Source organism: Euleptes europaea, chromosome 18 (assembly GCF_029931775.1).
Source record: "Euleptes europaea isolate rEulEur1 chromosome 18, rEulEur1.hap1, whole genome shotgun sequence".
In the NCBI taxonomy this organism is placed as follows: Eukaryota; Metazoa; Chordata; class Lepidosauria; order Squamata; family Sphaerodactylidae; genus Euleptes; species Euleptes europaea.
Genome location: NC_079329.1, coordinates 31,295,593 through 31,318,436, shown reverse-complemented (window position 1 = coordinate 31,318,436; position 22,844 = coordinate 31,295,593). Strand labels below are relative to the sequence as shown.

The following is a 22,844-nucleotide window of genomic DNA, read 5'->3' as shown; positions in this document are numbered from 1 at the left end:
CTGTGGCAGGCCACAGCTGCTGGCGAAACGTCAGGAAAGAAAATACCAAGACCACGGTTACACAGCCCGGATAACCTACAAGAACCAATGATACATTTTTTGTTAGTCTTTAAGGTGCTACTGGACTCTTGCCCTTTTCTACTACTGTAGAAGAAGAAAAAGAGTTGGTTTTTATATGCCGACTTTCTCTGCCACTTAAGGAAGAATCAGACCGGCTTACAATCACCTTCCCTTCCCCACAGCAGACACCTTGAGAGGTAGGTGGGGCTGAGAGAGCTCAAAGAGAGCTGACTAGATCAAGGTGACACCCAACTAGCTTCGTGTGTAGGAGTGGGGAAACAAATCCAGTTCACCAGATTAGCCTCCGCCACTCACGTGGAGGAGTAGGGAATCAAACCCAGTTCTCCAGATCAGAGTCCACTGCTTTTAACCACTACATCAGGCTGGCCAGCGTGGTGAGAGCCAGAGTGGTGTAGTGGTTACGAGCAGTGGACTCTGATCTGGAGAACCGGGTTTGATTCCTCACTCCTCCATGTGAGCGGCGGAGGCTAATCTGGTGAACCGGGTTGGTTTCCCCTCTCCTCCACATGAAGCCAGCTGGGTGACCTTGGGCTAGTCACAGCTCTCTTAGAGCTCTCTCAGCCCCACCTACCTCATAGTGTCTGTTGTGGGGTGGGGAAGGGAAGGTGATTGTAAGCCAGTTTGAGTCTCCCTTAAGTGGTAGAGAAAATCGGCATATAAAAACCAACTCTTCTTCCTGGCTCTCCTGTACAAAAGGCTCCACAAAGTCACTTGGATAAATTATTGGGGACTTTGGTCTGTACTACTGTGTATAGCTTGCTGAAACTAGGATCCTGCAATGGCATCGTAGTCCTGTATTTGCATCATTTAATGTGTCATGTTATTGCTCATGCTCTGCGTTAGTGCTATCTTTTACTATTTATCTGTTTGATTTTTACCCCATCCTTTCCCAACCAAAGTTGGGCTCAGCAGGTAACAACAAATAAAATACATACAATTTAAAATAAATACACTAAACAGCATATAGGTCAGCCTTTAAAAATTATTTCCAGCATTAATATTTTAGATTAGTGTGGTTCCAGACTTCTACAATCCTATTTAATTGTTTATTGAATGTCCTGTCTGTCGATTGACTTGTGAAGCCTCTTTATGAGCTTGGGTGTGAGACTGGTCCAAGCTCTCCTGGGAAACATTTGTGGCCGAACAAGGAAAAATCCTGTGCCGGTCTCTTCTCTCCCTGCTCCTTCTGTTACTAAATATAGGCCCTTGCATCGCCCCTGGCTAGGTTATCCAATCACAGAAAGGAAAGCCTATATTTTTAATTCCCAGGGGATAACTGTATAAGTTTGTTCTAGTAAAATTACATTTATTTCAGAGTAACATTCATCAAATGCGTGTAGTCTAGCCAGTCCTTAGGCCAACTTGGGGGGGGGTTACTTTAACAACCTAGATATGAATGCCATGAAGAAACTGGCATCTGGAACCCAGAGCTTACTGCCAGGCCACTTTAGAAATGAAGAAGAGTTGGTTTTTATACCTCGTTTTCTCTACCCTTAAGGAGTCTCAAAGTGGCTTACATTCCCCTTATTATCCCCACAAGGTAGGTGGGGCTGAGAGAGTTCTGAGAGAACTGACTGGCCCAAGGTCACCCAGCAGGCTTTGTGCGGAGGAGTAAGGAGCTGAACCCGGTTCTCCAGATTAGAGTATGCTGCTCTTAACTACTACACCACGCTGGCGTTGTGAGTGTTATAATAGTAGCCCAGCGCCCTTGCTTCAATCATTCTGTTGGTCTGGACTCAGTCCACTTAGTTCTCTGTACTTCCCTATTGAATCTGCTTAACGTATCTCACACTGTATTTTCCTCGATTGGGTTGTTTGTTACTCCAACTCTATTAACAGTTTGTAGTACTTTGCACCAGCTCTGAATGAGCTGATTAGTCTTTGATCCTTGCTTTGCAATGGAGTCTTCTTGTAAGTTCTCCCCCTTTTCTGTCGCTTAAGCTCTTTCGGATGAACGCTGTGTGGCATCTGAGCTCTGATTTACAAAAGCTGGAATAAATGCTGTTGGTCTTTAAAGTGCTCTGGGACTCCTGTTTCGTTTTGCTCCAACAGACTAACGCTGCTGCCCCTTTGGAATTATCCATTAGGTGATATCCTCTGGTTTGGTTGGCTTACAATTAAAAGCATGGTGTAGTAGTTAAGAGTGGTGGTTTGGAGTGGTGGACTCAGATTCTGGAGAACCAGGTTTGATTCCCCGCTCCTCCACATGAGTGGCGAAGGATAATCTGGTGAACTGGATTTGTTTTCCCACTCCTACAAACGAAGCCAGCTGGTGACCTTTGGACAAGTTACAGCTCTGTTAGAGCTCTCTCAGCCCCACCTACCTCATAGAGTGTCTGTTGTGGGGCAGCGCAGGGAAGGTGATTGTAAGCCGGTTTGAGTCTCCCTTAAGTGGTAGAGAAAGTCAGCATATAAAAACCAACTCTTCTTCTTCATTAATGGAATAGAGATGTATTGATTATTGGTGCTTCCCCAATCCCCCCAAATTATGGGGGGGGGGGAGACTTGCAAATACAGCAAAGTCCAAGGATGGCTATCTTTCACGATGGCTAGATGGAACTATGCAGAGAGACACTAGGCTTTGCAGTGTTGGAGATAAACATCTGGGCGGTCCCTGCCCTCATGAGTTGCTTGTGTGCTTCTGAGAAACTTTGCCCAGTTGTGTATGGAAACTAAATGGTGACCTGGATGCTTTAGCCTGTTGCAGAAAAGCTGTCATTACATTAAGAGACGGGTAGACTTAATTAATGACTTGCCTGCTATCCACAGTTTAAGCTTCTCTTCCTGTTCCCATACACATACACACTTTGAGAGGCCGTGAGTCTTCTGATATGGCTTAAACATGGCAATACCTGGCAAGTGCAGGGAGGAAAAAGCATAGAGGTGGTGTGAGCAAAGAGAATGAACGCTTAGAATCATAGAGTTGGAAGGGGCCATACAGGCCATCAAGTCCAACCCCCTACTTAATGCAGGATGAGCCTAGAGTGTCCCTGACAAGTACTTGTCCAGCCTAAAGTGTTTGTCCAGCTTAAAGTGTTTGAGCTCAGCTGGATCTGTAGTTCATCTGGGGGCAAGGTTTATCTGGGAGACGGAACTAGTATCTGGTTGGCCACTGCATGAGACGGGATGCCGGACTAGATGGACCACTTGGCTGATCCAGCAGGGCTCTTTTTATGAGTTAATCCACTAACTAGAACGGTCATGGGCCTCAGGCCAGTCTGGATCTTCTGCCCCTGACTCAGCTGTGAGATCTTGAGCATTGCTTGCTAAGTGAGGAAGGGGAAAGTATTCTACATGAACGCTGATTCTCACTCCCAGTTTGTTATTGACATAGAAACAAGGTGTGGATGGGAGGCAGAGCAGTTACAGAGCTATTGTGATCTGCCCCCCCCCAAACTTGTCCACTAACCTCTCTGCTCATTTGTGTACCAGATTCCATGATGCGCGGTACCAGATCTCAGTCCCGATGCCAAAGCCAGAACACCATCAACTTTCCAAAGCGGAAATCCACCAGAATTCTGCATAAAGAACTGGAGAATGAGAGAACTTCAGAGCCGGACCCAGGGCCTCTGGCTGCCTCACCACGTTCCTCCCGGAAACAGGTCTTGCCTCTGAGCCCTCGGAAGCGCCTAGGTGAGTTGTTGTCCTTTCCCACCTCCAATGATGTAGCATGGTGTTAACCAAGTAATGGAGCTCTGCTAAACTACGGTGGGAATTGAGGCGCTATGCCAAGATAAAAATTATTTTTAAAAATAGTGAAAACAGCACAATGGCATTTCCTACGGTTACAGCATATCAGCCTTAGGAAATGCCATCGTGCTGTTTTAACTGTTTTTAAAAATAATTTTTATCTTGACATAGTGAAAATATAATTTTATTTAAGGCGCTATCAATTTATTTTGTTTATCCCACCCAACCTTGGGTACCCAGCATAGTATGGTGTTAACCAAGTAATGGAGCTTTGCTAAATAATGGTGGGAATTGAGAGTTTTCACTAGGCTATGGCAGCAGCGAAATACTTTTTGGGGTAATTCAGCCATGACCTCTCCAAATTAGACAGAAGGCTTGAAATTTAATTAAAAGATTGGTGCCAGATCTTGGGTAGACATGCAGCAGCCCAGTGGTATGTACTGTTAGCTCTACTGAAGCTAACTGCATTCCGTGGGCTTCAACGGGATCTTTTAGATCGTTTTGCTTTTAGAAATTAGGTAGTCCTATCTGAAGAAATATTCTTGAAATAATATATATGCCTACATAAACACAGAGTGTTATTTACAAGAACAAGGCAATTTTATGTCTTCTGAACTTGGTTTTGTTTAAACAGCAGGAGACACACAATGGTATTTTTTATTTAACTTCATTTATACCCTGACTTTCTCCCCAATGGGGGCCCCAAGCAGCTTACATTGTTTTCCTCTCCTCTGTATTATCTTCACAACCACCCTGTGAAGTTGGTTAGGTTGTGAGGGTGTCACTGGCCCAAGGTCAGCCAGCAGGCTTTCTTGGCAGAGTGGGGATTTGAACCTGGGTCTCCCAGATCCTATCTTGATGCTGTAACCACTACACCATGCTAGCTCTCAAGTGGTGAGCTTAGTAGAACTGTTCATTTGTGAATGTATACCATAAGGTCAGGAAAGAAAGGGTCAAGCAGGGTGTTTAATAAATACTGATTGTACTTTTTCAAAATGATCATCAGTGTTGGAAGGTTTCTTTTTTAAGAAGGAAAAAATCTTCAGAAATTAATCTAAGTTAGAAATAGATGTTTTTATAAAGGGAACAGGACCGTAGTCCATGCTGCTGTTTATGGTATGTATTATCTGTTTATTTTGTGTCTTACACTGCTCCTACTGCATTGTGTTCTAACTGTAATTTTATTCTTAGTAGTGTTGGATATATAATGTTTTTTACTTCTTTGCGTCTTTTTAATTACTGAAATTCTAGTCCTATTGCATTGATTAACAGATCTCATGCCAGCGTGGTGTAGTGGTTAAGAGTGGTGGTTTGGAGCTGTGGACTCTGATCTGGAGAACCGGGTTCAATTCCCCGCTCCTCCACATGAGCGGCGGAGACGAATCTGGTGAACTGGTTGGTTTCCCCAGTCCTACACACAAAGTCACCTGGGTGACCTTGGGCAAATTACAGCTCTGTTAGATTTCTCTCAGCCCCACCTACCTCACAGGGTATTTGTTGTGTGGAGGGGAAGGGAAGACGATTGTAAGCCGGTTTGAGTCTCCCTTAAGTGGTAGAGAAAGTCAGCATATAAAAACCAACCTTCTTCTTCTATTTGATTGCTTTGTTTAAACCACGTGATCTGCCTAGAGCCTCAGTGAGAGAGGCTGCAAAGTGAATAAAATAAGTGGATTCTGTGTAGACCGGAAGGCAGCCAGCCTGCCGAGTGTTCATGAATTGTAGGCTTTCGGGAACCTTCACTTCCTCCCATTGCAGTCATTCTCTAAACTAGCTTCCTTTTGCGTTCCGTAGGAGAAGACAACCTCTGCAACATTACCCAGGTGTTGACTTGCTCCCCAACTAAGCAGAGTAAGAAAGAAAACAGCTTCTCGCCTGCCTCTCCCAAGGGACAACGTTTACTCTTCAGCGAACAATCAACTACCAAGACTCCAACGAAGAGTACCGGTTTAGTCCCTTCTCCCCTCCGTAGGTGCCAGGAGACCCCCAGGGCTCCGCTGCAGGGGCACCCTAAAAAGAAGTTGGTGTGTACTCGTCTCTTTAAGCAAGAAGGTAGGCTAAAAAGATTGCATGGGGCAAATGGCCTGGGTTCGGTGCCTTCCAAGTTGTCACTTTTAAACTGCTTCCTGGCTTGGTTAATTGCAAAGTTGTTTCCAAACAAGATGCTTCCACTGTTGCAGTTCTGTGAGAGGGTTTTGCATCTCGCACAGAATATGCTCAGAATATGCCCCAGAGTTCTTTGGAGTGGCGTGTCCAAGACAGTTAAATTACTCAGATTTTTAGCACGGATCTGGGAAATTGTACCATTTTATCTTGGATCAAGCAGTCGGTCAAAGTGTTACAAGCAAATTATATTAATGAAATTAATTATTAGGGATTCTTTAAACATCAGGAGGGATCCCCTGAACATGTTTCCTAATTTCCCCTTTCTTTGCATGTATTGATTGGATTCATAGGTCACCTATTAAACAGCTGGTGACAAAATTCAAAACTCCAGTTCGTACTTCAGTATTGTAGAACAGCCCCAAAAGGATTACCACTTGGCTTTATTGGGCCATGGTTTGTCTAGCTGAGCAATCTTTTTTCAGCAGCAACCAGATAGGACCATAACATATTCTGATAAAAGTTACATACCAATGGATTAAACATGGTTGTTGACCTTTTGGAATTTATTTTAGCGTTTGTTCAGTGTGTTTTTTTTTACCTTATCTGATGGTTTGTAAACTTACTGATTTCATTGTATTTAGAGTCTGGTTGCCTTCACCACTTTGAGATGCAGTATATAAATTTAATTTGAGTTTAAAAAAATAAGGGGCCATGAGTGAACTGTCATGGTTCCTTTCCTGCAACCAGTTCAAGTTCTGGCAGTTAACTGTGTGGCGGAAGGCAATTCTACCACTTTTGTGTTGGTCCTTGTTTGCCTGTGTCATTGTGTGTGTTAAACGTGCTTTGTGTTTAAAATGCGTTTGTTTATGCAGGCACCTGTTACCAGCAAGCAAAGAGTCTCCTGCACACCGCTGTTCCAGACCAACTGCACGCAAGAGAGAAGGAGACCCAGTTCCTACATCAATTCCTCAAGGAGCACGTCTGTGGAGAGAAGCCTGGAAGTCTTTACATCTCTGGAGCCCCAGGCACGGGGAAGACCGCCTGCCTCGGCAGGGCCTTGCTGGACTTGAAGGTAACTCCGAGGTCTGAACTTGGGCGCAGACCTCTTTTAAAAGCTTTGCTATGAACTGTTATGCCAGAGCAATCATTTCCCACCTCTGGCAATCTGCACTGAACATTTTTATGTCGATGTTCGGAGCCCCTTTTGTGTGTCATTTTCGACCCCTTGCTCCTGGACCCTTTTCTTAACTGCCGTTCTGTGAAAGCCTGTGCTCCTGTCTCTTCCTTCATGCTTTCAGCACTTTGGGACCTGTGGTTCAGTGCAGACACCTAAGCAAAGCATGGTTGAGGGGTAGGAAAGGTTTATAAATCGTGGTTGGTGCAAACTGTGGCTTGATGTGGTCTCAGAATGTAGCGACGATCACGGTTTACCCTTCAAAGGCCACTGCGTTGTGGAGACAGATACGGACTAAAGAATTTCAGTGCTGAGAAGATGGAAAACAAAAACAGACCAACATTTCTAAACCACAGCTTGCCCATTGTAGTTTTGGTCTCCCAAATGTCCAGTTCATTTTAACTATTGCTGCCAGGAAATCTAAATGAATCTTATGAGAAAACCAGTTCATTACTCCTCAATTGGACAACCTACGCTGTTGGACATTGATAGTCCAGTCAGTCAGTCGACCTTTATTGGTATATACATCGATAGTCCTTTTGGGACTACTTTCAACTGGAATTTCCCCCCCATTAGGCAATTCCCCCACCCCGTTTACTTTCTTTTTCCTCTCCCCAAGAGAGGAGAGAAAGAGAAAATGAGAGAGCCAAGCCTCTGGCTGAGTGGGAATTCTGCCCCAGGGAATGGCCACAAGGAAACGTGAAAGAGGAGGATTTAAAGATAGAGGGTTTTTAAGGGAAAAGGAATGAATAGAGACGGAGTACGCCTATCCTCCGTCTGCTGAGCTGGGTATGTGGTCTGTTTAGATGATCAAAAGGTTCAAGGTAAACATGAACACATGAAGCTGCCTTGGTCCATCAAGTTCAGTATTGTCTACTCAGACCAACAGCGGCTCTCCAGGATCTATTAATTGGTGTTGCACTCCCCTACAAAGTTCTACTCTGCTTTCCCTCCCTTTTGTCTCTGTCATAGGGGGACCTTGCAGGGAGCAAGATCATTGTCCTGAACTGCATGGCTCTGCAGACCTCCCATGCTGTTTTCCCGGCGGTCGCTGAGCAGCTGGGCCAGGCAGAAACAGACAAAACAGCCCGGAGCGACATTATCAGGAAGCTGGAGAAGCGGTTGACGGCAAAAAGTGGCCCCATGGTGTGAGTAAAAAAACCTCAGGACGGAAAGCTTTCAACAAGCTGGATTTAAGCAAAGGTGGCCTAGGACTTTCCAAGGTGGCATCAATAACGCTGGTGTTGTGGCTTTTGGGTGGGACCTGCTACTAGTGCGCATGAGCAGAGGACAAAGAGCCATTTCTCTTTCCTCTCTTTGCATACAAGTTGAGAGGAGCCTTAGGACGCAAGGTGGGGGTCATTCAGCAGTGGCGAGGATTCCTTCATAGTTCTAACCAGTGTGGTGTAGTGGTTAAGAGCAGTGGTTTTGAGCGGCGGACTCTGATCTGGTTTCCCCACTCCTCCACATGAAGCCAGCTGGGCTAATCCCAGTTCTCTTAGAGCTCTCTCAGCCCTGCCTACCTCACCTGGTGTCTGTTGTGTGAAGGGGAAGGGAAGGTGATTATAAGCCGGTTTGATTCTCCCTTAAGTGGTAAAGAAAGTCGTCATATAAAAACCAACTCTTCTTCTTCTAATCCTTGAGTTGTTCCACACTGCTGGACACCTCCCAGTGCTCAGCTTGTGCTTCCTGCCCCCGGCTTCCTTGGTCTGTTGTTCACTGCCCCAGCCTTGACACTGGTGAGGTCACACCTCTGGCTCCCTCTTTTCTCATCTTGTACTTGTGATGTGATACATTTTTATTTATTTATTTACGCTCTTATATCCTGCCCTCCCCTAAAATTATTCCAATCCTTTAAAAGCCCCCAAAACAATCATAATGTCTAAGTTATATTCATCATTCATCTTTCTGCTTAGCGGGTTCCACGTTGTCATGTTCTGGGTGACTCTGGTTAGGCCCTATTCAGATACAGGTGTGTTCTTAAGAAGCCCTTGGCGTCAGGTTAGTGTTCCTAGTCCAGATTATTTATCTCCTGGCAAGAGGTACGCCTCAACGTTTTTGGTTTGTTTTGAGTATAGTATGCAAGTAGAAATAATTTCATTTTTATTTATTTTTATTCAATATATACCCCGCCCTTTCTCATCCCAAGATGGGTTCAGGGCGGCTTCCGACAATACATGCCATGCAATATACGTTAAAACATAAATTAAATTGCAATTTACAACACATCCAGTACAGGTTACAATGGCTGTCCAATTTATACCTACTACTACAATAGAATTCAATCCCAAAGGTGAGGAAGCCCATCATAATATAGGCAGAGGGCCAAAAGATAGTAAAAAGAGGAACGAGGGAGGTGGAAAAGGGGAAAGGGAGGCCAATTGATTGATGAAACGGTCGCTTTCATCAGTCCTAGAAGAATACTAGAAACTCGTGCCTCCATTTTCTTCTTATTGAAGCATAATTATTTTAATTGTTTACGTGAACGGTTAAAAAAAGATACCATCCATTGATTCTACATGGATAATTAAAGGAAAGCAATTAATTGGGCCGTTTATTTCTTATCAAAAGTAAGTGGGTGTTTTGGATGCTTAGATCAGGGGCCCCCGACCTTTTTGAGCCTGTGGGCACATTTGGAATTCCGAGGCGGCATGGTGGGCGCAGCAATAAAATGGCTGCCACAAAATGGCTGCCTCAGGAGGCGGAGCCAGCCACAAAATGGCTGCCACAGCTTAATTTAAGTAACACAGTACATGTTCTTGTGCTGTGGTGGCAGCTGCTGCCAAATCAACATTTTTTTAAAAATCTGCAAGCCAATCAGAAGCCTTGCTGGGCAAAAGCCCTGCTTGGCCCAACCCACTTCCTAAAAACACTTGGCAGGTGCCAGGAAAGGTGTCTTTGGGTGCCATGGTGCCCAAGGGTACCACATTGGGGACCCCCTGGCTTACATGGTGGTTGGAAACATGTTCTTGTGGTCACAGCTTGCTTCTTCTCTCCCATCCGATATAAAAATCTGCACAGGTATCTTTATCCCTAGCAGGACTGGTGCTCACATGCTGCGGCCTTCTCTTTGCAGTTTGGTTGTGCTGGATGAGATTGATCAGCTGGACAGCAAGGGGCAAGATGTGCTCTACACGGTGTTTGAGTGGCCCTCCCTCCCCAACTCCCGGCTCATTCTCATTGGTGCGTATTTGGAGGCATTGAAGCTGAATATTACTGTTGCTCAAAAGCCAGACTGAGAAGGCAGAGAACGGGAGTGGCATGATCACATCTCCTTTCAGATGCCACAGTGGCAGAGCATCTGCTTGGCATGCAGAAGGTCCCAGGTTCAATCCCTGGCATTTCCAGTTAAAGAGACTAGGCAAGTAGGTGATGCGAAAGACCTCTGCCTGAGACCCTGGAGAGGTGCTGCCGGTCTGAGTAGACAATACTGACTTTCATGGACCAGGGGCCTGATTAAGTAGAAGGCAGCTTCATGTGTTCAGATCTACCCCGTTAGCATCTCTCTTTCTTGTTTCCCTTTGTTTTTGTTTTTCTCTTCCTTTTGGGGATAGCTAAGTGCTGAACCCTAGGATTTGCCCATTTGAAACCTGGAAGCTCTGTCTCATTTCTTAGCTACTTTGCCACAACGGCATGGCGGTATGAATATCAGCAAGCGGCAAGCAGGGAAATATTTTCCCAGTGTTTCAGGCAACAAATACCCCCCCCCCCAAAAAAAACTTGTCTTTTGGGGGTGAATTCTCAAAGGGCCTGCTCGCTTGTTTGGCGTGAGGTCTCCCATCTTATGAGGAAGGTCTTGTCAGTTCTGCAGCAAGCTATATGAAAGTCGATGATCGGAAACCAGGGTGTGCCTCTTCTCATACACATACCTTTATTGGCATAATTACATACTTTAGCCAATGATCGAAGCAGGATATAAGTACAGCACACTTTAAATTAGGGATTAGTAATGATCCCTATAAATTTTGATTTACAAACCATACTAGTTAAAAACAGTTTTAATCTTCAGCACCTCAGTAAGAAGTGTTCCTCTTCTCTCTTGACAGGGATAGCCAATGCTCTGGATCTCACCGATCGCATCCTGCCCCGCTTGCAGGCTCGCCCCAAGTGCCGGCCGCAGCTGCTCAACTTTCCCCCATACAGCAAAGACCAGCTTGCTTTCATCCTTGAAGAACGCTTGAAGCAGGTAAGATCCTGGCTCCAAAATCACATCCCTGACTGTACAGAAGAGGCACATCCCGTATCCAACCTTACGCTAAGTTTCAGACAGAACAGTCGCATCTGCATGGTAGCCCTGTTCCAGTGGAAGTTGATGTTATCTGCAGTGTGTATCCATCCAGCATGGTATAGCAGTTGAGAGCAGTAGACTCTAATCTGGAGAACTGGGTTTGATTTCCTCACTCCTCCAAATGAGTGGTGGACTCTAATCTGGTGAACAGGGTTGGTTTCCCCACACCTACGCATGAAGCCAGCTGGGTGACCTTGGGCTAGTCACAGTTCTTTCTGAACTCAGAGAGCCAGCATGGTGTGATAGTTTGGAGCGGTGGACTCTGTTCTGGAGAACCAGGTTTGAATCCCCACTCCTACACATGAGTGTGGAGGCTAATCTGGTGAACTGGATTTGTTTCCCCACTCCTACACATGAAGCCAGCTGGGTGACCTTGGGCTGGTTTCACTCTCTCAGCCTCACCTACCTCACAGGGTGTCTGTTGTGGGGAAGGGAAGGTGATTGAAGGCTGGGTTGATTCTTCCTTAAGTGGTAGAGAGAGTCGGCATATAAAAACCAACTCCTCTTCTTCTCTCAGCCCCACCTACCTTGCAAGGTGTCTCTTGTGGGGAGAGAAAGGGAAGAAGATTAGAACATAAGAAAGGCCATGCTGGATCAGACCAAGGCCCATCAAGTCCAGCAGTCTGTTCACACAGTGGCCAACCAGGTGCCTCTAGGAAGCCCACAAACAAGACAACTGCAGCAGCATTGTCTGGCCTGTGTTCCACAGCACCTAATATAATAGGCATGCTCCTCTGACCCTGGAGAGAATAGGTATGCATCATGACTAGTATCCATAGATTGTAAGCTGGTTTGATTCTCCTTAAAAGGTAGAGAAAATCAGCATATAAAAACCAACTCTTCTTCATTATCCTTCACCTTGCACCAGGAGCTCTTTCAAAATTACTTGCAGCTAAGAACTAGCCACCTCTCTTCCTTGTTGCAAGTGAGGATGACAACAGTTTCCTAAGGTGAAGGAGAATTTAGGGTGGCCTGCATCAGAAGCAAAATAGTCTGTGCCTAAAGCTTGTGAGTTCAAGAAAAGGCAGGATTGGAAACAGTGCATATCCTGCTACCAGGGAAAATATAAGGGACAACCTCAATTAGTCAGTAACTGTTAATCTGGCCTTGCAAGGAGACTGAAGCGTCCCATAGTGACCACGAGGCATCATATATGCAGAGAATTTCATAGCACCGGCCTTATTGTCGCTTTTAAGCCTGGTTGCTTGCTAAACCTGGGCCTCTGGCTTTAACTACATTCGCTGCCTCTTTCTCTCTACCTAGCAGCTAGGCTGAGAGCCAGCGTGGTGTAGTGGTTAAGGTGTCGGACTAGGATCTGGGAAACCCAGGTTCAAACCCCACTCTTCGATGGAAACTCACTGGGTGACCTTGGGCCAGTCACACACTCTCAGCCTTGGCAAGTATTTGGATGGGAGACCTCCAAGGAATGCCAGGGGCATAACACAGAGGCAGGCAATGGCAAACCACCTCTGAACGCCTCTTGCCTTGAAAACTTTACAGGGTCGCCATAAGTCAGCTGTGACTTGATGTCATTAAAAAAAGCAGCTAGGCTACATCTTGATGACAACAGATGTAGCTGGAGGATTCTTTGGAGAGAGCGTGAGCTTTTTGGGTTGCAGCCAGACCCTTTGCTGAGGTTTCTCTTTGGAGCTGGCAAAAACATTGCCTGAGAGGGGCTCCCGAGTTACTCTTGTAACCGCCTCGCCTCCCTGCCTTATCCCTTAGGTGTCGGGGGAGCAGGTGCTTGACCGCGCCGCCATCCAGTTCTGCGCTCGGAAAGTCTCGGCTGTCTCCGGGGATGCTCGCAAAGCGCTGGACATCTGCAGGTGATGGATATATGGCGCTTTCAAAATCTAAGCTAATTGCAGCGCATGGGATGTGATTTAAAGCTTCGTTATTGCATTTGGTCCCCTGCCTGGTGGGGGGGGGCACATGTCTTTTTGGTGAGGAGGGAGGGTGCTGCCTCCTGGCTATGTTAATGTCTGGAAACGTTCACAGCCCATTACCTAGGAAGGGTGAGAAGAATTGTTCCCTCCCTGCTGCGATTATAGATTGGTTAATTACATTTGGATTGCAAAAGGCCCCCATTAACGGTGCTCAAGCAGGCTTCTTTATGGCACTTGGAAGTGTTTTCTTTTCCCTGGCAAGTTAGTTTATAGTAGTTGATTTCCGCCTTCCTTGACCTCACTTGCGCATTTGCTGGCTGGCCCACCTTTACCTGTGTTTGCCTTTCAAGCAGGGCAAAAATGCTTTTGGGTTTTCTCTTTTAAGTTAACTGTGGCAGTGGAGGTTGCAGCCTGGCAGAGGGAAGAATCCTATCACTTTCTACTAATATCAGGCCAGATTTTTACCTGGTGCTATCCCAAGAGACTTACAGAGCAAACAACTACAGATGATTTTATTGAGTAAGGCTGTCCTTCGATGTAGTTACCTGAAAGAAAGCCCCCTTGACTACTACAGGACTTGCTTCCAAATAGTCATGCAGTGGATTATGCTGTAGAATAGTTTAAATCCCATTATTGGCTTGATTGAGTGTTTTTGTCTGCAGAGGAAGGTATTCCTTTTCAACCCCAATGTGTGGGGGCATTTTGACTATGGAATTCCCCTTCTAGGAGAGCCAGTCAAAATCAGACCTTATATTGTTTTAGGAGGGAAAGTTAAAATACTCTTATCAAGTTGGATATTTATAATCAAGTCTCTTAGTCATCTCTGTTTATAGGGTTCTTGGAAGAACTTGGTCTCTGCTAGATGAATTTGTTGTATTTTCAGTGCCTTTTATGGCCTTAGCTGTTGGCTGTAAAAAGCAGACCCGAAACAGTTTGCCCGTACCGGTGGAGAATCATTCAGAGTGAACCGCTTACTAAGATAAGGTCATAGTTTAAAAAAAAAACTTGTGCCATAGCAATCCTGAATAATTTTTCAAGTCAGTAGGGGATTCTTAATAAAAACTGATACAAAACAAATCCAGGAAGTGAAACCTCAAGAACAGAAATGAAAGTGCTTTACTTTGACTGGATTATCCAGTTAATCTGTAAAAAAGAAAAGAAAAAAGTTACTTAATTCTGCCAAGAAATGTAAGCCTTGATCACCCAAGACCTGAAAAGTCAATACTACTACCTTATCCCTTTCTGTTCAAACCAAACAATAATACTGGTCTTATAAACAGACAATTCAATTTTTTTCACTACTCAGATCTCAGTAGGGGTGTCCACAAAACCTTAAGAATATAGTTTCATATGGGTTTTATTTCCCTACCAACAAGAATTTGGAAGTCAACTTCCAATGCAGTCCTTTTAGCAAAAAGTACTGAGGTACTTATAGGGAGTATATTAATATTTCCAATAGAAATGTTTCCTGTATCTATGTAGCATCATTCAAGAGGTGGTAACCCAACGCCTATTAATACTCTGTCGCATATTAAAGTCCCTATTCAGAGATGTAATATGTAAAGAGAATCTTGGGGTGGGGGGAGTATCCTGAAGAACCAGATATGGAGATGCAAGTATGAAGTCGCTATTTTTAAAAAATCCGTACCTTACCGTGAAAAGATTCCACTCTGGTTCTACACATAAGCAAATAAGCAAGTCTCATCTGTGTAGGCAGGTCCCTGCTTCAAAACTGCTGATACTTCACAACATATGACAATTGGTTCCACGTCTCTCCTGAGCAGCTTCAAGTCTCTCTGAGAATATTACACGAAGACTTCTGCCTTTCCAATACAAATTGAACACCATCCTGAGCAGAATTAGGGAAATAATCTCTTCCCTGAACGTAGCGCTTCCAGGCATAAGAGTTTTCGTTGCCTTCTTTAAAACCACTGAGATGACAAAGCGAGCACTTTCAGACAAATAAGCAAAATCTGAATTAAACTGCTTAAAATCGGTTTCCTTAAGGGGCTCAGAAAAGACGGAACAGGCACCTCCTAAACCATCAGGCAGAGCGACACAGCTGTTCTCCCACTCTGGGTCTAGAACTGATTTTTTTAATTTGCTTTAACTGTGTTAGCTACTTTGTGTTTCCAACTGGGAAGAAAAGTGGATGGAAATTAAATAGGTCAGAGCCTCAGCGTGACCAAAAGGGAGCAGTTTTATAGAGGATCACATACACTGGTGCTAGGATCCCATCTCTGATTTGGGCAGTGTCCCAGAAGAGGTGGGCGGGGAGAGTAGTTATTTATTTTTACCAAGTGGTCCCATACCAAAACACCAGAATAGAACCACAAGGCATTTTTGCAATTGTCCTGCCCTGTTTTAAAGCCAACCTGGCTCTTTTCTTCCAAGAAATCCAGCTTCAGAGGGTAGCCATGCCAATCTGCAGTAGAACAGTTAGATTTGAGTCCAGTAGCCCTTCAGAGACCAGCAAGAGTGTCAGAAATCCAGCTGTAAATGTAACTTTGCGCCAGCCGTTTTTTAAGGCGTTTGGCTCGATCGCTTAAATCTTGTTGTAGCTGCTGAACAACTGTCAACTTAAATGAGAGATTTAGCCTTGCCGCTGACCACCTGCCGGGTGCCCAAATTAGGCAGTGCTTGGCTCGGAGGCTTTGGGTCGAAAGGCTGCCTCCAGCGCCACTTCCACGACGACAAATAGAGCATTAGTCTCATTAAGAGACGAGATAGTAATGAGCTTCTGTTAATGGGCCTTGCATGCCACCCCAGGTCTCCTTCCTCTAAAAGTGCCGAACGCGCTTGCACCGTTTCTCCCCCTCGGGTCTCTCCCAACACTGCTTTAGAGCATTTAGGTCTTGGTGAACTGCTGTGCAGAAGAGCAGAAACAAGCGCACGTACCCATCCTAGGCTCCGTTAACCGCACTGGCTCCAGTTGGAGTACTGGATCAAGGTGCTGGTATTAGAAGAAGAAGAGTTGGCTTTTATGTGCTGACCTTCTGTACCACTTAAGGATAATCATACCGGCTTACAATCACCTTCCCCTCCACACAACAGGCACCCTGTGAGGTAGGTGGGGCTGAGAGAGCTCTAAGAGGGCTGTGACTAGCCCAAGGTCACCCAGCTGGCTTCATGTGTAGGAGTGGGGAAACCAACCCGGTTCTCCAGATTAGCCTCTGCTACTCATGAGGAGTGGGGAATCAAACCCCGTTTGATTTGTATACCTATTTTATATACCTATATGCCCGGGGTCGCGAGTGGAAAAAGTTTAAGAAGCTCTGATCTAGTGCAACCTCCTGCTCAATGTAGGATCATCCTAGAGCATCCCTGACAAGTGTTTGTCCAGCTGCTGCTTAAAGACTGCCAGTGAGAGGGAGCTCACCACCTCCCTAGGTAGCCAATTCCACTGTTGAAGAGCTCTTACTTTTGCCTAATATCCAGTCAGTACCTTTCCACCCATAATTTAAATCCATTATTGTGAGTCCTATCTTCCCCTGCCAACAGGAACAGCTCTTCCCCCTCTAAGTGACAGCCCTTCAAATACTTAAAGAGAGCAGTCATGTCCCCCCTCAACCTCCTCCAGACCAAACATTCCCAACTCCCTCAGCTTTTCCTCGTAGGGTTTGGTCTCCAGGCCCCTGATCATCCTTGTTGTTCTCTGCACCTGCTCTGTTCTGTCCTCATCCTTTTTGGAGTGAGGCCTCCAGAACTGCACACAGTACTCTCGGTGTGCCCTGACAAATGCAGTATACAGTATGCATTGCTAGATCCTGGTCAATGTGAGCACACTTTTAACTGTCCCTGTGGCACTAGGGTGGCCAAAGCAATACTTGCATGATGGTAATCATTATTCACTCAAAGAATTCCAATGAAGATTCAAATCCCCCAATGTGCTATGACGTCTTTTTACTGAAGAAACACTCCAAAACGATGACAGTATGATCCTGATGCCTTTAGAGTATTAAAACAAAACAAAAAATCAACCAAATGCAAAATATCTCATCCAGGATACCTGAAATTACTTATCCCCTTGGAAGAAAGGGAGTCGCGTCTCATACTTGAAATGCACCTGACACAGAGTAAACACTCTGGGTTGCTGCTTTAAGGAGTTCTCATAGCACCTTTCGAGACGCATCTCTTTTTGTTTGGTTTTGGTATCTGGCACTGCCTTACTTTTGGCATGAAGCAGCTTCCGAAAGCTACTAGAAGATAAGCGGTGTGGGTGGCTGTGATTAGCACCTTTCGCACCAAAGCCCATGGCAGTGCGGGGCACTAACGGCAGCCACACATGTGCCAGATCAAACAGTGGGTTCTTCTGCTTACCAGCCCGACGTGAAAGAATACAGAGTTGTCCGTGTTTGGAGCAGAAGCAAAGCGTCGCACTTGCGTTATGCTGTTAGCCGCTAAAAATGTCTTTAAATGTTAATTTCACCCTTAGGAGGGCCATTGAGATTGTGGAATCTGACGTGAAGAGCCAAACCGTCCTTAAACCACTGTCTGACTGTAAGTAGTGCTTCTCGCCCCCCGCCCCCAAATCCCCAGCAGGGCTTCGTCTGAGACACTGTGCTGTCCTGTTTCATTAAGCATTTCTCTGATTGGTAGCCCTCCTTTCCAGGGACTCACTTGAGCCTTGGTGGAGGGTTTACACGGAGGGTTGGCGTAAAATGTGTTTTCTCCTCCAGCATTCAGAAAGCAGGCAGAGGTTATAGTTGCTGCTCGTCTCCCCTTTCCGCCGCTGGCTTGAAGCGAGACTCGTGCGGTGTAAGCACAGGTGTCAAGCAGCTTCATACGGGAGCTGCAGGCAGGAAAAGTCCATTTTCCATAGTCAGGCTGTGAGCGGTGAGCTGGGGCAGCCTAGGGACTGCGTACACATACAGCAAACTTCACCGAACTCGTTAGTGGGGCTGCAAGCTTGTCTTTCCCCTCCACTTGTGTTCTGTAGGATGTACAGTTGGGACATATGCCCAGTAGCAAACAATCCCAACTCAAAAATAGAGGACAAAAAAACTGCTTTTTATTAAAAGGTAAAGGTAGTCCCCTGTGCAAGCACCAGGTCATTACTAACCCATGGGGCAACGTCACATCCTGACATTTACTAGGCAGGCTCTGTTGACGGGGTGGTTTGCCATTGCCTTCTCCAGTCGTCTACACTTTACCCCCAGCAAGCTGGGTACTCATTTTACCGACCTCGGATGGATGGAAGGCAGAGTCAACCTTGAGCCAGTTACCTGAAACAGACTTTCTGGGATCGAACTCAGGTCATGAGCAGAAAGAGCTTTTGACTGCAGTACTGCAGCTTACCACTCTGCGCCACAGGGCTCTTTTTATTAGGCTTGTATATAATCTGAAGGCATGTGATGCAGTACTCTGGTGCCAAGAGATCTGCATTGACTTCCCATTTGCTTCCAGGCAGAATTCAGAGTGCTGGCTCTTAGCTTTAAAGCCCTACATGGGGTGGGGCCAGGGTGCTTGAAGGATCGCCTCCTCCCATATTATCTAGCCACCAGTTGCGATCTCCCTCTTAAGCCCTGCTATCTGTCCCCCACCCCACCCCCTACAGAGGAGAGGGAAGTGGTAGCTAGAGACAGGGCTTTTTCAGTAGTGACACCATGTCATTCCCTTGAAGCTTTTCTGGTACTTACACTACTCTCTAATAGGCACCAGACCAAAATATTTATTTTATAAGCCACTTTGGGCATGGAGAGGCGGCATAGAAACTGTCTAAATAAGCAGATCTGAGTCTATTCAGTAACTGGGGAGACTGCCCCAGGAACCCGATGTATGCCATCTTGAGACGACACGTTACAAGAATTGCATGGTGCCTTTTGATTAGACAATGCAGAGCATGGCTTGCATCCAGGGGTTTGACTGTGCCATTTTCCTTCCTGCCCAGAAGAAAAAAAGTTGGTTTTTATACCCTGCTTTTTCTCTACCTCTAAGGAGTCTCAAAGCAGCTTACAATCACCTTCCCTTCCTCTCCTCACATCAGGCACCTTGTGAGGTAGATGGGACTGAGAGAGTCTGGAGAGGACTGTGACTAGCACAAGGTCATCAAGCAAGCTTCGTGTGACGGAGTGGGGAAATGAAGCCAGTTAACAAGATTAGAGTTTACCTCTCTTAACTACTACACCACGCTGATTCCAGTCCTATTTTTCCCCCTGACTTCATCCTCAGGCAAATCATCTTCAAAACCAGCAACAGATTCTCCAGTGCCCAAACGAGTGGGGCTGCTCCACATATCCCAGGTGGTCTCTGAAGTGTACGGCAACCGGATGGCAGCTGGTAATAGCTGTGGAGATGCTGATTCCTTCCCGTTGCAACAGAAGATCTTGGTCTGTTCTCTGCTGCTTCTGGCTAAGCAACAGAAAGCAAAGGAGGTGACCCTGGGAAAGGTGGGTGTGTGGAGCTCCCAATTGCAGTTATGAGGTTATTTTATCATTTATCCAATCATTTTTATCTCACTTACCTTGCTTATTCCCTTATAAAAGTAATCTCACGTGCTGTGCCATTACTCTAGTGTTGTAATCCCTTTGTAAAAATGCCCTCCTGAACACGTCTGTTTTGCACAAGCTGCAGAATGGAAGAATGATCTCCTCAGACAGGTTGTTCCAAAAGGTGCTTTTCATTCGGCAGATGCTTTGCTTGTCCCCAAAAGCCCTATGAGGCTTAAAACTGGAGTAATATCTATCACATGCACTACCATTCCTCCAAATAGTTCAGGGTAAGACTTGGTGGAAAGTGCCATCAAGAGGTAGCTGTCTCTGTATCTTTTGCAGTTGTGTGTCTTGTCTTTCCTCCCGCCCCTCTCCTTTTGAAGGCACAGGAAGGAGCAGTGGTATTCATTACCCAGAGATCTGTAGCAATCAGGCTTAGCCTTGGTGGCAGCTTCTTTGGAATGGGTACACTGAGATGCAGGATCCAGCTAGCCTTGGACACTCAGATGAAAGCAGAGACAGCCAGTTCTGTTACACTTTTGCAAGGGAGGCATACAAGGACGGGCGTCGGGCACTTGACAACTTTTGTTTTCATTAACAATTCTTTCTTCTAGCTCCACGAGGCGTACAGCAAGGTTTGCAGGAAGCAGCAAGTGGGAGCTCTTGACCAATCAGAATGTCTCTCGCTGTCATCACTCTTGGAATCTAGAGGCATTCTGGGGCTGAAGAAGGCGAAAGATGTGCGGCTGACCAAGGTAGCGCTGCTGACATACTCTTCTCACGCATGAAACTGCAGAGGTGACAGAAGTAGCCAAGACCTTAGTACCTCTGGGAAGGGGCTCCGGCCCAGGGGCAGAACATGTGTTTTGCATGCATAAGATTCCAACTTTAATATCGGGCATCTCCAGTATCTTGGAGGCTCTTAGGTAGTGGAACAGGAAAAGGCGTTTGCCTGCACCCTTGAAGCGCCACTGCCAATCAGAGTAGATGGTGCCCAGCTCAATGGACCAGTATACTGACTCAACATGAACATGTCCAGAGGAGGGAAACAAAGATGGTAAGGGATCTGGACACCAGGTCTTATGAGGAAAGGTTGAAGGAGCTGGGTATATTTCGCCTGGAGAAGGAGACAAGAGGTGATGTGAGAGTCATTCTCAAGGATTTGAAAGACTGTCATATAGAGGGTGGAGCGGAGTTGTTTTCTGTTGTCCCAGAAGATTGGACCAGAACCAACAGGTTGAAATTAAATCAAAAGTGTTTTTGGCTAAGCATTAGAAAGAACTCCCTGCCAGCAGTTCCTCGGTGGAAAAGGCGTCCTCAGGAGGTGGTGGGCTCTCCTTTGGAGGTTTGTAAGCAGAGGCTAGATGGCCGTCTGACAGCAAGGCTGATTCTGTGAACTTATGCAGATCATGAGAGGGAGGGCAGGAAGGGTTGAGTCAGTGCTCGGCTTTCGTGGTCCTTTCTTGCATGCCCAGAGTAATGCTGATCGCCACTTTGGGGCCAAGAAAGAATTTTCCACCAGGCTAGATTGGCCAGGGATCCTGGACGTTTTTTCCCTTCCTCTGGGCATAGAGCAGGGGTCACTGGGGAAGTGTGGAGAAAGGTAGCTGTGAATAGAGCCAGAAGAGCAAGGGCAGATCCTGTCTGAGTATGGTATATTCAGAATTCTGCCCTGCATTACCATAAAAGGGTTAGCATTCAATCTAGCCAAGCAAAAAGCTATACAAAGACAAGGAGTTGTCAGATAATATGTATAGGCAGGCAGACCACATGGAGGGGGTATTCCGAAGAACTGGGATGAACAGACGCAACGAGCACGAAAAGTAGTGCTTTTATAATCAAGCTCTTTAATGCGCTTTTTAATTTTGGTAAAAGCTTCAGTGTTTCCAAGATCTAATAACATATCCTGCGAGAAGCCCAACAACGACAGTTTCTCATCTAGGATTTTTTGCCATGAGGATTTAAAAGGGTCATGCTTCAGAGAAGCTAGGAACCCCTCAGTGCTAAAGCACAGTTTAAGGTGTAGTTTAAAGGCACCCAACCACGCCCTAGCTTCAAGTGACATTTGGCCAAACTCGGAACAAAGAGTAACGCCAGCAACACATCGAGGGGCATTTAGGAGTTTTCGTAAGAACTGAAGCAATGGATGATCTATAGATTCATTGATGACTGTTATCCAGATGGCAACACCAAAGAGGATAATTGGGGTAATTTTCAGATTAAAAACCTGAATAGCCCCTGGAATATATTTGCCACCTTTGGTGTGAAAAAAGTTGACAATAGCACCAACCCCAGGTTTAATTTTGTTGGACACTGCTTTTTGATGGGCATTCCAATTTAGGTTATGGGGAAAAAGAATGCCAAGGTAAACAAATTCTTTGACTTTGTCAACCTCAAAGCCATCTAATACCCAGCGAAAAAGAGGCATTTTTCTCCTCTTAGTGAAGATCATAATCTTAGATTTATGATGGTTTATTTTAAGACCTTCCCTAGAGCAGTACTCAGAAAAAGTTTGCAGAGATCTTTTCAAACCAATTCTTGTGCGGGACAGGAGAACTGCATCGTCAGCATAGAGTAGAATTGGGGTGGGATGACTTGCAAGCTTTGGGGGGTGGCAAAACTCTGAGAAATTGGTTGCCATATCATTCAGGTATAGATTAAACAAGAGAGGAGCAAGGAGGCAACCTTGTCTAACTCCCTTGACCAGTTCAAAGGGCTCGGTTAGTTCTCCTTGGTCACCACAGCGAACCTGAGCTGTGAGGTCAGTATGTGGCCTTCTGCCTTTTGGCCATGCTGAATTCTCACCAGTTCCACGAGTAACAAGACTTTTTTCCCTTTTCAGGTTTTCCTGAAAATAGAAGAAAAGGATATAGAGCATGCCCTCAAAGACAGCGTCCTGGTTGGAAGCATCCTGGTTGGGGGGCTTTAAAATGCTTGTGCATCTCTCTCCTTGTGCAGAGGGTCCCTCATGCAGCCCAGTTTCTCCCTAGTGGGCTTATCCTTAGAACCAATCTTTACAGAATCACATCAGTTAGTGGATACCTCTAAATACAGGTGCACAGAGTTTTTTTAACTATATTGGTGCATCTTGTTGTAAAGATGCCCTGTTTTTATTTTCAAGACATTTGTCTAAACCGTTAAGATGTCCGTTGATTGACTCCTTCAGTTTTGGATGAAATCCCCACCCCCTG

At 45.7% G+C, this 22,844-nt stretch overlaps 1 protein-coding gene across 1 annotated transcript; it reads left to right on the top strand.

Moving 5' to 3' along the window:
* Positions 1-3,517: 3,517 nt before the first annotated feature.
* CDC6 (cell division cycle 6) lies at positions 3,518-22,582 on the top strand. Its single transcript, XM_056863261.1, has 11 exons — positions 3,518-3,714; positions 5,563-5,820; positions 6,747-6,946; positions 8,021-8,196; positions 10,125-10,231; positions 11,095-11,234; positions 13,062-13,162; positions 17,658-17,722; positions 19,394-19,611; positions 20,268-20,408; positions 22,496-22,582. The coding sequence occupies exons 1-11, from the start codon at positions 3,519-3,521 to the stop codon at positions 22,580-22,582; spliced, it is 1,689 nt and encodes a 562-aa protein (XP_056719239.1). The 5' UTR covers position 3,518.
* The last annotated feature ends 262 nt before the right edge of the window (positions 22,583-22,844 follow it).

Bases quoted from the DNA above. Each gene is read 5' to 3' on its own strand.
- CDC6 (XM_056863261.1), top strand. From the start codon at position 3,519: ATGATGCGCGGTACCAGATCTCAGTCCCGATGCCAAAGCCAGAACACC. The intron at 5,821-6,746 runs GTAGGCTAAAAA...TTGTTTATGCAG, and splicing joins TCGTCTCTTTAAGCAAGAAG to GCACCTGTTACCAGCAAGCA. The intron at 10,232-11,094 runs GTGCGTATTTGG...CTCTCTTGACAG, and splicing joins CTCCCGGCTCATTCTCATTG to GGATAGCCAATGCTCTGGAT.